Genomic DNA, 16001 nt, shown 5'->3' with positions numbered 1-16001 from the left:
CTCCATGCCCAGGATCTGATTCCCAAACCTCAGTCATGGATGACCTGTCGGCCACAAACCTTACTGAAAAGGAAAACGGCTGATAAACATATTTCATGCATTATGCTTACTCTCCCTTCCCCCTCCCTCCCTCCCCGTTACGGGTCATGACCTGTGGTCATTCCTGGCACTAAGCTCAGGGATCCATCCCTCCTGGAGGGCTCGGGGACCCTACGTGGTACCCGGTTTGGCCACATGCAAGCATCCTACCTGCTCTACTATGTCTCTGGTCCAGTTGATGCTGTAATCTTTAAGCCAGAACAGGAATTGTTAAGGAACTCATGAGAAAATGCAGTACTTCCCTGTATTAATCAGCATGAAGTGCCCATCGGCTGTTTACAAGATCATCTGCCTGTGAGTGGCCCTGTGGGGGACCATATTCAAGAGCTGTCACCAAAGACCTCTTGCCATCGCTGCCCCGTGTCCCTTCACAACCCAGCGTACTTAGAAGTGGTTCTGGGCATGAACTAGAAGCAGAGCTTCCGATGATCGAGAATTAGGACCCAGGGGCTGGGGAGGCAGGTCCAGGGCACATGCCCGAGGCCCTGAGTCCCATGTCCAGTGTCCACAGCTCCTCCAGACCCCTACTGGACACCGCCCTGGACGCCCCTAGCACTAGACCCGAGCACCGAATCAATTGGTCAGGTGTGGGGAGTAACCCCCAGGGCCCCTGGGCACTGATTGCCCCCCCACCCCCGACCCTCAGAGAACAATTTTTTTTTTAATCATGCACTAAGGAACGAAATGAGCTCTGGTAGATGTGGAGATTAGAATCAGGGCAGGGCGGGCTGAGGACACAGAGGGTGGGATTAGGTGTGGCCAGGGTCGAGGGACAAAGGGGGAAATCGGGAGAGGGCAGCCCAGGTCCACCTCTGGGGCTGGATGGAACCGGAGGGAACGGGTCTCCATGAGAGTCTGCGGGGAAAACCTGACGTCAAGCCGCTTAGTCCTGCAATGCAGCCAGAAATCGTCCTGGACAATGGCCTGATGGCCAAGGGCTCGGGGTCTGAGGGGCGATGGACCAGGGCTTCGACGTTACAAAGAACAGCAAAAGCAGATGGACCCCAGGGCCCAGGAAAGGACGTGAAGGGAAGGTGTGCGTATGGACCAGTGCGTGAAGATGTTTACCCGCCAAACCTCCTTGGCACCGAATTTTATTTTCAGTCCTCTCTCCGGTTTTGTTTTTCCAAGCAGGAATGTCTGAGGTTTAGTAAACAGTTTTCCCTCTGGTTTTTTTTTTTTTTTGGTGTGTGTGTGAATATTATTGTTTTGCATCTATAAAGAGCGGAGCAAGTTATTCGTAGCCCTGGAGGGCTTATACACGCTGACACCTTTAATCCTCAGCACCCTAAGGTGTTGCGAGATCCACACCATCAACTTCCTGGAGGACGTTTAACCAGGCGACTGTGTCATGGCAGGTTACTTGCAGACGCGTCCAGTCGGCTGATATCAAAATAGAAGCTTCATGCCTTTGGCTGCAGCTCAAACACGAGGTCAGCTGGGAATGCAGTCCCGGGGGGGCAATGCGGAATGTGGCCTTGGGGGGAGCCGGGCCCCGGGAGACTCGGAGACAGTTGGTTCCACTCTGCTGCACTCTGGCCGGGGATGCAGGGGAATGAACGTTTCAGAAACGGAGTCAGACCAAGTGGGCTGAGAGAAGTTATCACACCGGGTCGCAGCAAGCACCCCGCGGGGGGTGAGGCCCACCAGGCCTGGCTGATGACCGACACCCTGAACAGAATCCCCAGCCACCCTGATGGCAGCATCAGAGCCACGGGACACACACGGGACTAGGGGCAAATCCCCCCGCTACACCTCCCCTCCCCACCACCAAGTTTGAAGCGTGTGCGTTAACAGCTGGTTACTCCTCCCTTCTAGACAGAGCACTGGAGTAGGAGCTGAGTACCTGGCATGGGTGGGAATTTGGGTTTCTCAGCAGCAGGTTTTGGTGTCCGTGGGACAGAGAAGGGACAAGAAGCTCAAAAGCGACTTCTCGTGCATGGTTAAACCTCTGCACCCCCCAAAGCACATGCCCAGGGCCTGGCTGCAGTGCAAGGCAAGCGGCAGGGAAACGGTCTCCCTAACAGGACTCCCGGGAGCGGCTAGAGGAAGCTCCACCATCTGACAGCCCCGGTGCCAGATCTGCCCCCCCCCCGCCCCCCCCCCCCCCCCCCCCCCCCCCGGGCACCGGGCTTGGATCCTGCAAATGGCAACACTCCCGGTCTCGCGTAGGTAAGGAGGGAAACCAGCCAAATGGCCAGAAACGCTTCATCCCGAGAACGGCTCATTCCTCTGGCCGAGGAGGCGCTGGGCTTGTGGCCCTGGGCTCTGCGCCCTGGGAGGCGGCCAGCTCCTGCTGGAGGGGGCTGGACACAAGGCGCGGGGAGTCTCAGTGACCTGCGAGAGGGCAAGCCGAGAGCCCCCCGCCCCCCCCAGCCAGGGACCGGCTCGACCAACTAACGGCAAGCAAACAACGTCCCTCGTGGCCAACTCGAACCAGAAACGCGAACGGGAAAGAGGATTCTGGGAAGCCGCTCAGCTTAGCCAAGTTGAGAACATTGTGAAACCGCGGCACGCCATAAATATTAAATCATCTAAATTAAAAAAAAAAAGTAAAATAAAAAGGGCGGGGGTGGGGAATTTCTCGACTTCTCTTTTCTGCCCAGTAATAGGCAGCCGTCCATCCTGGGGACCCAAAGTCACGGCCATGTTTTGTCTAACTTCTAAGAAGGGAGTTGACGGAGGACGAGTGGGCAGCCTGTGTCCCAGCGGCCGCGCCAGCGTCTTGCGGGCCCTGGGCTGTGCCGTCATCCATGTAGAAACGGAATTAAGCACAGTGGGGAGAAGGGCCCTGGGCCCTGGGCGGTATTCACAGCTCCGCAGACAACCTTCAATTCTTTGAAAGCTACCAGCAACGTTCCCATAAACGTCAGAAACACCCCCGGAAGACAAGATGGCCAGGCCTTTAAGATGCTCTTCCCAAGGCCAGGGTGATGGAGCAGCACAGGGCCGGGCCTCACACTAGGCATGCAGGAGCCCTGGCTTCCAGCACCGGCACCAAATGGTCTGTCTACCCGCCCCCACCCCCAAACCAGGACCAACCTTGGAGCATTGCCAGGTGTGCCCCCCCCCAAACACACACACACACACACACACACACACACACACACACACACATACACACACACGTCATTCATTTCCTGACAAACTCACAGAAGAGATAGGGGTTTACCTTGTGTTGTATTTCCAATTTTTCGGTCAGTTGAAATTAAATTTAGAGGCTGGAGTGATAGTACAGTGGGTAGGGCACTTGCCTTGCATGCAGCAAACCCAGGTGCGATCCCCAGAATCACATTTGGTCACTGCAGTCTGTCAGGAGTGACCCCTGAGCACAGAACCAAAAGTAAGCCTTGAGAACTGCGGGGTGTGGCACCTCCCGATTTTTTTAAAATAAAGTTAGGGAGAATTAGTCGGGTAGTTGAGATCTAGTCTAGCTACACTAAAGAGCAAAGTATATTATAAAATTGTAATATTGGGGGCTGCAGAGATATTACAGTGGGGTAAGGCCCCTGCCTTGCATCCCATAGAGTCCTCTGAGCACCTCCAGGAGTGATTCCTAAATGCAGAGCCAGGTGTGACCCCTGAGCATTGCATGGGGTCTGACCCAAAAACAACACAAAAAGCAGTATTAGAACAGGAGAAAACGGAACAAAATCCAGCCCAAAATGGTGTGTCGAGGAAGATGTGCAGATGAGAACGGGATGCAGTTGCTCCTCATTTACCCGGAGACTTAGGGGGCCCCACCTCAGGGGAGAGGCGCCATCCCCTAAACGCTCCGCCCCTCCGCCCCTCCGCCCCACCTCAGCATCCCCCAGAACAGCGGCCACTTGGGAGGTCTCTGAGTCACAGCAAATAGCTTCATCTGGGCCTCTGGTGTGCTGATCTAGAAACGGGTTAAGGCCCAACTACCAGCCAAGAACCCTCATTGGCAGAGACAGACAAGCTCCTCCCACCCGCGCAGCACGGCCAATGAGAGGCTGAGCGCCCCACACCCCTCCCTGCACCCCACCTCCCCACCATCAGGTATGGGGGGGGCTGGACAGAGGAGGTGAAGCTCCCCCCTCCCCCGCGCTAGTTTCCAGTTGCTTCTCCAGCTCCCAGGGAACAAACAAGCTCGATTCTTGGTGGTTTTGTCTTTCAGTCGTCAGAAAGTCCTAGAAACTTTTGGCTTTTTCCCGACTGTGAATGAATTAAAATTTCATTTTCCATATTACCTCGGAATTTTCCTCTTTGTTCCGTCAGCCAGCTGCTTATGGCCAGTGTTTTATTCTGGCTTCTAGGAACCTTCTCACATCGGATGAGAAGCCAAGCTCTGGATGGCTGGAGCACAGTCTGGGGGGTCAGGATGCGCATGGCCCACCGCAGTTCAACCATGCCAGCAACCAGGAGCCTCTGGGCAGGGTCTCGTCACCCGGGGGCCCCCAGCACCACACCCTTGGGTTGTGCTGCAATGAACCATCTGGCTGACCACCACAGAATGGCCGCTGGGCCCCTGAGCACTGCCTGATTAAAAGCCAAGATAACAAACTTTATTTGGGTACAATTTACCGGAGACACTTTTTTAAAAAAAACATTAATTTATTTGCTTTTTGGGTCACACCTGGTGAGGCACAGAGGTTATTCCTGGCTCTGCACTCAGGAGTTACTCCTGGTGGTGTTCAGGGGACCCTATGGGATGCTGGAGATTGAACCCGGGTCGGCTGCATGCAAGGCAAACAAACACCCTACCCGCCGTGCTATTGTTCCAGCCCCCCCCCCCCGCCCCCCGAGACACACTTAAGGAGGAACACCTGAAGTTCATAAATACACCACAGGCCATTTCTGACATCTATGGAACAACTGCGGGGATACCACACCCCCATCCCACCGTCCTGCTGAGTGTGTCAGGGTGATGGGCCTTGTGCCAGCCCCACGCCCGCCTGCAGCCCCTCAAGCCCACCGGGTGCTCAGCGGTGCAGGGCCTCTACAACCCCCTCTGCTAGCTGCCGCTGCTCACCCAGAGAGCAGAGTTCTGTCGAGAAGCTGGCCGGGATCAGCGGGTCTGACAGGGCATCTCCCCACGGTCTATTCGGAGACCAACAGGTGACACGTCTGCGGCCTGCAGGAACACGCTCTCGACCTGAACTCGGTGCTAGAGGGGCCCCTGCCTGGCAACACTCAAGAATCAACCAGGGAATGCAGGCTGGAGTGACGGTATGGCAAGGGAGGGCGTTTCCTGACCTGGGTTCAATCCCCGGCATCCCATATGGTCCCCTGAGCACTTAAACCTTGAGCATCGCCAGATGTGGCCAAAAAAGAAAAAAACCCAAAAGACAAAAAACAAAACAAACAAAAACAGATAATGAAACCGGAGGATAGCAGCAGCAAGCCAAGGAACACATATCCCAGAAGAAGCTGCACAGGGTAGAAAACTTAGCCAGAGAAATAATGGCGGGAAAGTTCCCAAATCTGAGGAAGGAAACAGCCACCAGGTAGAGGAAGCACAGGAACTGTCGGGGGATAACCCCAGCGGGAGCTGCAGTGCCAGGCGTGCTGGGCCCACGCTGCCCCATGGGAGAGGAACAGCGTGTGCGAGGGAACCCCCCTCGAGATCTGCTGTGGGGTTCCAGCAGAGGTGTGGAGGATGAAGGGAGATCCCGACTCTGCCGAACTCTGCCCCTTGGGCCACGGCTCGGGAGCGAAGGAGAGCTGGAGTGCTCCATACCCAGGGGCTGTCGGCAGCTGAAAATCAACAGCACTGAAGAGTAGTGAGAGAAAAAAGTCCTTCCCAGCAGAAGTAAACAAAGGAATCGGTGGTGGATCAAGCCCAGCACCCAGGTTAAAAGACCAAAGCAGGGGAAGGGTGCTGGGGAGTGCGGTGACAGGACTTTGCGTGAGGAGCCAGCAGCTCTCCACACATGCCGAGTGCAGACCTCATAGTCCGGAATCCCTGGCAACACTACAAAGTGTGTGACTACGGCTGCCCCGCAACTAAGTGGGTCTGAGCACTGAAACCAAGCAGGTGAGCCCCAGCAACCAAGTGTGTGGGCACCACAACACATATACACATGGAATACTACGTGGCCATGAAAAATGAACCCATGCCATTTGGCGCAGTTTATATGCTGAGTGAAATTAATCAGAGAAAGAAAAATGCCAGATGATATCCCTCATTTCTATGATTTGGAAAAAAAATTAAAACTCATAGACACTGAAATTAAGGTGACTGCCAGAGGAAAGGGGCCAAGGCCTAGGAGAGACGTGTGAAGGGAACCAGGGGGTCTAAATATACAGATATCCGAAAAAGAAGTAAGTTCTGGGAGATGTTCTGGGGAAGACCCCAGTGTACCTCAAGGGACCCACAGGAAATACAGTATTTTAATTGGGGGGGGGCTGGGGACTAAAGCGAGGAGTGCTCAGGGGCTACTCCCAGCTCTGTGCTCAGGGGACTGAACCCAGGCATCCCTCTTCTGGGCCTCCCGCCCACTCTTTGTTTTTTGTGACCCGCAGAGGGTAGGTCCGAGTCCTTCTGCGCTGTCCTTCCCGAATGCCTTCATAGCCCTCCTCTCCCCTCGAAATCCAGAGCTCCTCTGTCCGGCTGGCCCCGTGCCGTTGGGCTGGCTGCTGGCCCCTTGGGCCCGCGCAGGCCACACAGACCACCTGGGTGGCATTTGCATGGCTTGTGTCAAAGTTCTGGGGCTGACAGCACTAGTAACACAGGCGCCGGCTCCGAGCTCGTCGCAGAAACCATTGTCCTGCAGTGCGGGGAGAAAAATCTGACCCTGAACCAGGAGCGTGCCAACAGCGAGGGACCCTGGTGATAGCAGAGGGCGGATGCTGGGTGGGCTGACGACGGGACAGATGCGACCGGGAAGAAGAAGGAGCAAGAGCACAGACAGACCTGGATCCAACAGGCTCTTTATGGGGACAAACCACAGTCCGGACACGGGAGGACGGGGACACTGTGCTGCCGCCAAGGCCCCTCCGTGCCCTCCTTCCACGCTGCAGGCTGGACGGGGTGGGCTCCGCTCTGCAGGCCTGGAGGAGCCACGGGACCCACCGATGGTTCCCGGGGCGGAGTCGGCCGAGAATCCCTACCCGTGTCCCGGTTCCAAGGTGGCCGGGCCCCCCCACCCCGCGGACTGGGCTGCTGCCCTCGGCCCAGGCCGGCACAGAACAGCCCCTTCCGGCCTCGAACCTGGGTGCCCCCTCCGCCCTCCCCCGGGCCCTAGAGCCGCAGCGCCCGCTCGGGCTTCATGCTGAAGGGCTCCAGGCGCTCGCCCTCGGGCAGCATGCTGTTGAGTCTCTCCAGCAACGGCACCGTCTGGTCGATGCCCATCTGGATGCGGCGCAGGATGGCCGACATCTCGTTGACCTTCTGCATCTGCTCCGCGTACTTGGCGTAGCGCTTCTGGCGCTCCTGCATGAAGCTGAAGAGGCTCTCGACCGACAGGTCCATCTGCGAGGGGGCGAGGAGGAGAGAGAGGCGTCAGCCGGAGGGACCTGGGGGCTGGCCTTCACCAGCGGGCATGGGGACTGGAGCCCGGGAGACACACAGGGGCTGGACAAACCCGTCTCGGCAGGACACTCTGGTCTCCGGCGTGGGTGCGCTGGCCACGGGACGCAAGTGCCCGGCGGGGCCGGCTGCTCTCTCGCCCGTGGCTCCCCGCCCCCCTGCTCCCCGAGCCCGAGTGACCAGGGGCACCGCGGTGCTTTTGGAAGCTCTGGGTTGGGCTCCCTGGAGCCCCTTCTCAAAGCTGGGACCTGACCTTTCCCCAGGTGAGGGGCAACCCAGCTCTGCTGAGAAGAGCAGGGACAGACGGTCAGAGCACACACAGACAGAGTCCAGCGGTACAAGCCCCTCGACATGGCCTGCGGCTGATGGGACGGGGGTCACCATCTGGGCTCTGCCTGTCATTGGCTTTGTGGTCTCGGACCAAACTCTGAGCTCAGCCACCCCACTCCCCCCGCCCCCCGCCCCTCCCGGAACATGACAGCTCCGGCGGGGAGGGGCTGATGTGACAACAAGACACGGTGCACCAGATGGCCGCAGGGACAGAAACCACCGGGGCGGCTGTGGGAACCTGCCTCTCCCGAAAGATGAGAGAGCAAGGTGAGACACTCGGGCAGCGAGGACAGAGAAGAGGGGACACCAGGAGGGGACCACACGCAACCCGGGGCCTCCTGCAAGTCCCGCCCATCACGGGAACGGGCTCTGCTGACCAGTCACTCTCTGCTTTTTGCCGACACCTTTTGTTTTCATTCTGAACTTCTGTGACTGACATCTTCCCGGAGTCGCACTGTTCGTGCCAGGGATGCCCGACCAACACTGCAAGGGACACGGTAGCAGAAACCAACATTTACCTGCGCCGTCCCCCGTGGCGCTGGTCTCTGATGGACTCAGGAGGACGAGTATTACCACAGTCCCATACTTTCCAAGATAGGAAAAATGTTTTTCTTTAAGATTGGGGGGGGCCAGAACAGGAGGTTTGCCTTGCACGAGGCTGACCCAGGTTTGGTTCCCGGCACCCCATATGGTCCTCTGAGCCTGCCAGAAATAAAGCTGGATGTGGAACCCCCCAGAGAGAGAGAGAGGGAGAGAGAGGGAGAGAGAGGAAGGGAGAGGAGGAGAGGGAGAGAGAGGGTGAGAGGGAGAGAGAGAGAGAGAGAAAGGGAGAGAGGAAGGGAGAGAGGGAGGGGGCAGGGAGAGAGAGGGAGGGACAGAGAGACAGAGAGGGTGAGGGAGGGAGGGAGGGAGGGAGGGAGGGAGGGAGAAGGAAGGAGGGAGAGAGAGAGAGACATTGATAGCTAGAAAGGCAGCTCAGGGCTAGGTGCTGGCCTTCCAAGCACCCAGTCTGACCCCGGTCTGATCCCCAGCAAACCTCACCAGGAGTGACCCCTGAGCACCACCAGGTGTGGTCCCCTTATAAACAAACAATCCTTTACAAGATATCTTGAAAGAAAGTTCACAGCTTTAGTCAACGGGATCTGCTTCACAAGAGGACTGCTTTGAGAATTTTGCTACAAGAGTTTCCAGATGAAAGTTGATTTGGGACAGTGACATCAGATGTCAAATACTTGATGTGACAACCTTTTAAAGGAGAGATCTTTTCTTTTTGTGAGGGGGAGTCGGAAGGACGTATCCGCCCTGGTAAAAATGAGCTGTTCAAAGTAGCAATATCCCCTACAGAGGTCTCCAGTTTTTAAAAAAACATATTCTAGGTACGATGACATGTTGCCACATATGGCCATATACAATGGCACTGACTTTTAGGGTCAGAGGCCTTTCATCTAAGTTTACAACGGCAAGTGATGAAGGGCTAGAGAGCATAGGGGCCGGGCGCTGGCCTTGCTCCACCCGGCATTCCAGATCATCCCAGATGACCTCCCAAGTCCAGCCACGAGAGATCCTTGAGTGCAGAACCAGGAGTAAGCCCTGAGTACCCCAGTACCTGAGTCCCCCAACCCCACACCCTTAAAAAATGGCTAAAAACAAGTTTAAAATGTTTCATAGATCAAAAGGAAAATAAGTTGGTCAGCCATGTCCCTCCGCAAACCAAATTCCAGTCTCCGATGGATAGAGGCCGTGATCTGTCCTGTTCCTGAATTCCAGAGTTTCTAGGAGACTTAAATAATAAAAAAAAAAGGCTTAAGGACTTAAGACAAATTATTTTCCTCCCTTTTAACTGAATCACCGTGAGAGACACAGTTACAAAGTTGTTTGTTGTTGGGTGTCAGTCATACCATGCTTCGACAACCATCCCTTCACCGGGGTCCATGTCCCACCACCAGTGATGTCCCCGTCAGACTGAATTTTTTAGAAGTGCTCCCTCTCTCCCATCCCCCAAGCTCATTTTTCAGAATATCTCTGTGACTCAAGTCTCCTGTTACTGGGTCTGATCAGCTGTTACTGGGTCTCCCTGGATAGTGCTTCTCTGCTGCTTCCCGGGAGGGCATCTGAAGGGTACGGGCGTGAAGAGGAACGGCCGTGTGGGCGTGACCCAGCAAATCACGAGGTTCCGCCCTCACCTGACCCCCAAATCCAGCCCACCCTCCTCCTTCCTCTGGATGGGCACAACTTTCTGAGGCCCCAAACTTAATGGGTAGCGCCGACACAGAATCGGGCTCTTCCTGGTCAAAGTGGTGAAACGGCGGGGCAGGCAGGACAGGGCGGACAAGGGTGGCCTGTCCGTGGCCCATGGCCGACCCGGGTTCGAGTCCAGGATACTGCGCATGTCCCCTAGGCTGGCCAGGAGTGGTCTGCAGATGGATAAAAAAGTCAGACTCCAATGAACTAAATGGCCATGGGCAGAGCTTTTTCTAAAGAGTGGATTCAGGTCAGAGAGAATGTACAGGGTCCCGAGGCACGAGCCTTGCATGTGGCTGACCCCAGTTCCATCCTCAGGACCAGGCAGTCCACGGGTCACTGTGGGGAGCAACCCCTGGAGCACAGTTTGGTGTGGCCATAAACCCACCTACTCCCCCGTCCAAAAAAAAAAAAAAGGTATCTTAAGACAATAAATTCCACCCAATATGACTGGAGACCTGGTTTTCATGGTACTGAAACAGAAGACCAGTTGTAGTTACTGGTTTTGTCATATCGAATACACAACGGATAGCTTGCCAGGCTCTTCCGTGCGGGCGGAATACTCTCGGTAGCTTGCCAGTCTTTCCGAGAGGGATAGAGGCTTTTGGGGCGACCTCTAATCACCCTTGTAGGTGTTACCATATTTGAACCTTATCAAATATGGTACGACAATTCCGGAAGATGGGTATTTAGTGTCTTGTGATGTGTCGCGCGGCCGCTTTCCGGACCCGCGTGGCAGCTCCGGCCGAGACTCACGCACGTAAAGCGCCCTGGAGTGTGGCGACGGCTGGGTAGTGGAGGTAGTGTCGATACACTAGCACGCGACAGGAACAAATGGAGACGTTACTGGCGCCCGCTCGAGCAAACCGACGACTAACGGGAAGTTAAGTGATTAAGTGAAACAGAAGACATTCTGAATTATAGGACCACTAAAAAAAAAAGATAGCTCCTTTTTGTTTGTTTGTTTTTTTTTTTTAATTTTTGCTTTTTGGGTCACACCCGGTTTTGCACAGGGGTTACTCCTGGCTCATGCACTCAGGAATTACTCCTGGCGGTGTTCAGGGGACCATATGGGATGCTGGGAATCGAACCCGGGTCGGCCGCATGCGAGGCAAACGCCCTACGTGCTGTGCTATCTCTCCAGCCCCTGATAGCTCCGTTCCCCCCCCCCCCCCCCCATTGCTTTTCATCCTTTCCCCTGTTCTGAGTCCGCGAACTCTACCTTCCCAATTACAGAGCAACCCGCACTGTCCCAAGGGCGGAATCCGGGGTTGCAAATCCCACGTTTCTCCAAGGAAACGCAGTCTGGCAACAGACCCCGGGCAAATGGCCAACATCAGCCAATGGGGGAGCTATTCCTCAGAGCCAGAGAGAGGCTGCAGTCATCCTGGGATGTGCAGGAGAGAGGAGACAAGGACGAGGAGGAGTGAGGCGGGGACCCAGGAACCTCACATTCGGCTGATGGGAATGCAGAATGGTGCCGCTCTGAAAGACGGTCTGAGAGTTTCCTCAAAAATTAAGCAGGTGGGGCTGGAGCGATAGCACAGCAGAGAGGGCGTTTGCCTTGCATGCGACCGACCCAGGTTCGATTCCCAGCATCCCCTATGGTCCCTCAAGCATCCCATATGGTCCCCTGAACACCACCAGGAGTAATTCCTGAGTACAGAGCCAGGAGTAACCCCTGAGCATTGCCAGTTGTGACCAAAAAAGAAAAAAAAAAAAAAGAAAAATTTAGCAGGGAATTAAGGGCACACCTGGCTAGGCTCAGAGTTTCCTCCTGGCTCAGTGTTCATGGATCACTCCTGCAGTGGGGGTGGGGTAGCGGGGCACATGCTTAATGATGGAAATGTTGGCATCTCCCCCAAACTCATACGGGGCTGTGACCCAGGGCTTAAAGGGCTGAGGCTTGTCTCAGCAGGGGAGCACTTGTGTGGACCCTGGATGCAACTCTCCGTAGCACCCCAAATAAGAATATCCAGTGAGGCCATTTGTATGGGACCAGGCGATAACTCTTAGGGATGGAGCGCACACTTTGCATGCAGGACAGCCAGCCTGGATCCCTGGAAATGTTGACAGATACATTTTGACTGAAATTATTTTTTAAAACGTATCTGCCGTGGGGCTGGAGAGATAGCACAGTGGGTAAGGCGTTTGCCTTGCACGTGGCCGGCCAACTGGGTTTGATTCCCAGCATCCCATATGGTCCACCAGGAGTAACTCCTGAGTGCAGAGCCAGGAGTAACCCCTGTGCATCGCCAGGTGTGACCCAAAAAGCAAAAAAAAAAAAAAACCCACAAACAAAAAAAGTATTTGCCTTGCATGTGGCCGACCCAACCAATCCAGGTTCAATTCCTCCACCCCTCTCGGAGAGCCCGGCAAGCTACTGAGAGTATCTTGCCAGCGCGGCAAAGGCTGGCCAGCTACCCGTGACATATTCAACATGCCAAACACATTAACAATAAGGCTCACAATGGAGATGTTACTGGGCCCGTTCGAGCAAATCAATGAATGACAGAAGGACAGTGACAGTGACAAGTGATAGTTCTCGGTCCAAAAACATTTTACAGCAGATAAGGCTCTTGCCTTGCATGATTCTGGATACAAGGGTGATCTGAGCATCTCACCCCTTCCTTTAAGCAATTGCATTCCCTCTGGGAAAACCTGATCTCCTTTTATTGGTGCACTGTAGAAATTTCAAATTATCAGTGGTTTCTAATCATCGGAGGTCTTCGGCTGCCGGAGCCCTGGTCGGGGCGGGGAGGGAAACTCAACCCGCTCCCCTCCAAGGGGCCCCTGTGAGCACAGCCAGGTGCGGAGGCAGGACACTCTGCGCTGTTCTCTTCCGGGAGCTGGGTTTTATAGTCTCTGGGTCTTGACCGTTGATGGGATTATACGGCGCCAGGGGGCCAGTTGGTGGGTGTGACCCCCGCCTACTGGAAGATGGAGGATCTGGGTGGAGGACACTCAGCCCTGATCTGAGCAGGCTTGGAGATCTCAGCCCAGGGACCTGCATGCCTTTGTTCCTCTGCTGGTACCTTCATGCGTGCGGAGAGTGGTCTCAGCATGGTGGTGGCTGGTTCTGGAGGTCTTCGGCTGCTGGAGCCCTGGTCGGGGCGGGGAGGGAAACTCAACCCGCTCCCCTCCAAGGGGCCCCGGTGAGCACAGCCAGGCGCGGGGACAGGAGACTGCACAGCAGCCAAAGACCAGGGTAGGCCGCTCCCAGAGGCAGGAAGCAGACTGGAAGGGAGTGACTGCCCCTTACCACAGGCCTCTGGGGAGGGGGGAGATGGGCTCCGAGTTGCTGGTACAGCTTGCACAACTCTGTCAATATACTCAAATCCACTGAATTGCGCACTATAAAAGGGTGTGCGAGCGTTCTCAATTTTTTTTTTTAAGATAACAGGCCTAAGTGCCTTCGCTTCCTTCTTTCACACCACAGCAGACACGAGATTCACAACTGCTCCTCGAGCCGGATCTGGACTCAGAACCTTCCTGACAAGGGAGCCCTAGGCCGTCTTTTCCAAACGAGCCAAATTCACAAAGAGCAGGAAGAGCCCATCTGGCAATGCCGGCTACGCCCTGTCAAAGTGGTTCTGAAACACAGTGAGGCAGAGGGAGGTTCTGTAGCCATCAGGAATGGTGGCAGTGTGGGCCGGAGCGATGGGGGGGGGGGCGGGGGTTCACATGTGGCTGACCCAGGTCCGACCCCAGGAACCACATAAGGAGCCCTGAGCCTAGGAGTGAACCCTGAGCATCACTAGGTGCGGCCCCAAGCAAAACAAAACCAAACACAAACCCTCCCCAAAAAAAAGAAAGAAAGAAAAGAAGGCAGGCAGGCACCCTGCTCCCCACCCCACACTCTGCCCCCCTCACCCCTGCGCTCTGCCCCCCTCGCCCCCGCACTCTGCGGCTCTGGCCTCCTCCCTCCCTCCCGTGTGACTATCCCTGCGGCCTTGCTCTTACAGAGGGACCCACGTGGACACAGGCCTCCAGGAGCCACACCGCGAAGGGCTGCCACCCGTCACCACACACGGGACACGTGGCGGCCGCCTGAGTCCTGAAGACAGCGGCGTGCCGTGACAGCTTCTAGGAGCGCCACGCCTCCCCTCCTGCAAGGGAGACACGGGCGAAAGCACCTCTCTCCGGGGAGCCCGGGCCATTCCGCGGGGGCGCTGTCGGTTATAGCATCCACTCCGTCAGATGACCCCAGAGGCGACACCAGAACACACAGATACACGGAACACATGGAATATACGAAATATGTGGAACATACGGAACACACGGAGTACATGGAATACACAGAACGCATGGAACACACAGAATACACGGAACAATGGAATACACAGAACACACGGAATACACGGAACACATGGAATATAGGGAACACATGGAATACATGAGGTAAGTGGAACACACAGAACACATGGAACACACAGAATACATGGAATATATGGAATAAATAAAACACATGGAATACACGGAACACACAGAGCACACAGAATACATAGAACATGCCGAATAACAGAAAACATGGAACATACGGAACACACAGAACTAATGGAACACACAGAATACATGGAACACAGGGAATACACAGAACACAACGGAACACACAGTACACACAGAACACACAGCTCTCTGCGTCCCTGCCTCCTGGCCCTCTGGGCAACTGGTGGTCCCTTGGCACTGCTGTGGGGCCGGAGACGCTGAGGTAGGGACAGAATCCACAACAGGGAGGCTGGAGCGATGGTACAGCAGAGAGGGCACTTCTCGTGCACGTGGCTGACTCGGGCTGGATCCCTGGCACCCCATGTGGTCCCCTGAGTACCCCCGAGAGCTAATTCCTGAGCGCAGAGCCAGGAGTAATCTCTGAGCATCACCGGGTTCCCAAAAACCAAAACCAAAACAAAGCAAAATTTCACACCTGGGCTTTGCTTGCTTTCCTCCAGAGCCACACCATGCCTACATCATGCCTACGCCATCCCTACATCATGCGTACACTCGCGCGTACACCCACCAGGCCTACACCAGGCCCATGCCACGCCCATGCCATTCACTGCCACGGCCGGCAAGGAGTGACGTATCCAAAACCCCCTTTTCCAGTTGCCAGGGCAGCTGAGTGGCCACTCCGCTCTCCGATTCGAGAGTAACAAACTCAGCACACACTCCGAGGCGGTGGCCGGGTACCGGCCTAGCGGAGCTGGTATTCTCACGGTTTCCCTCGCACGCCCTGTCCCCGGGAGACCAGGCCCAGCCCTCGCAGAGAAGACCTTCAGAGCCAGGCCGCCGGAGCCTGACTAGATCCCCTGCCCTGGGACACCGAGGGCCACCACACTACGTTAAGGCTTCAGCCTTGGGCTGAGAAAGCCAGAGACATTTCCCTTCCACAGTCCACCCCATCAGGGGAAATCGCACAGTCCGGGAAATGGGTCTAAAGCATGATCTGTGGGGGGCAGGGTGGGCGGAAGGGGGCATCATTTCTTCCCCTAATGAAAAAAAGAACCTATCGTCAATGAATGAATGTGACAATCAAACGACACGGCCCAGGGCTGCAGGGCCGCCAGCCTAGAACTATAAGCGGGAGAGCGCCCAGGAGAACTTGCCTGCTTCCTTCTGGAACCTTCCACGCCCACTCCAGCTGCCTAGTCCATGGCCACTTCCTGTTACGCAAGGGCCAGACAATGGGCAGGCCGTCGCCAGGGCTCTCATGAATTACCCCACAGGCCCGGTGGCGTCGATTGCCACATACTGGACATTCTGAAGTGACCCGGCTTCCTTTGCTCAGATGCGGCAGAGGAAGAGCTCAGGAAAGGGCCAGAGTTTTCTTTGGGTTTTC

At 55.8% G+C, this 16001-nt stretch overlaps 1 protein-coding gene across 1 annotated transcript in view; it reads right to left on the bottom strand.

Annotated features, from left to right (window-relative positions):
- Window positions 1–7283: 7283 nt before the first annotated feature.
- BORCS5 (BLOC-1 related complex subunit 5) overlaps window positions 7284–16001 on the bottom strand; it is a 64073-nt gene continuing 55355 nt past the window's right edge. The window contains exon 4 of the mRNA XM_056117478.1: window positions 7284–7537. Within this exon, the coding sequence (XP_055973453.1) occupies window positions 7307–7537 (231 nt within the window). The 3' untranslated portion in view covers window positions 7284–7306. The remainder of the gene's footprint in view (window positions 7538–16001) is intronic.

The sequence above is a fragment of the Sorex fumeus genome, unplaced genomic scaffold (genome assembly GCF_029834395.1).
Source record: "Sorex fumeus unplaced genomic scaffold, SorFum_2.1 ptg000003l, whole genome shotgun sequence".
NCBI lineage: Eukaryota > Metazoa > Chordata > Mammalia > Eulipotyphla > Soricidae > Sorex > Sorex fumeus.
This window is presented reverse-complemented; position numbering and strand designations above follow the sequence as displayed.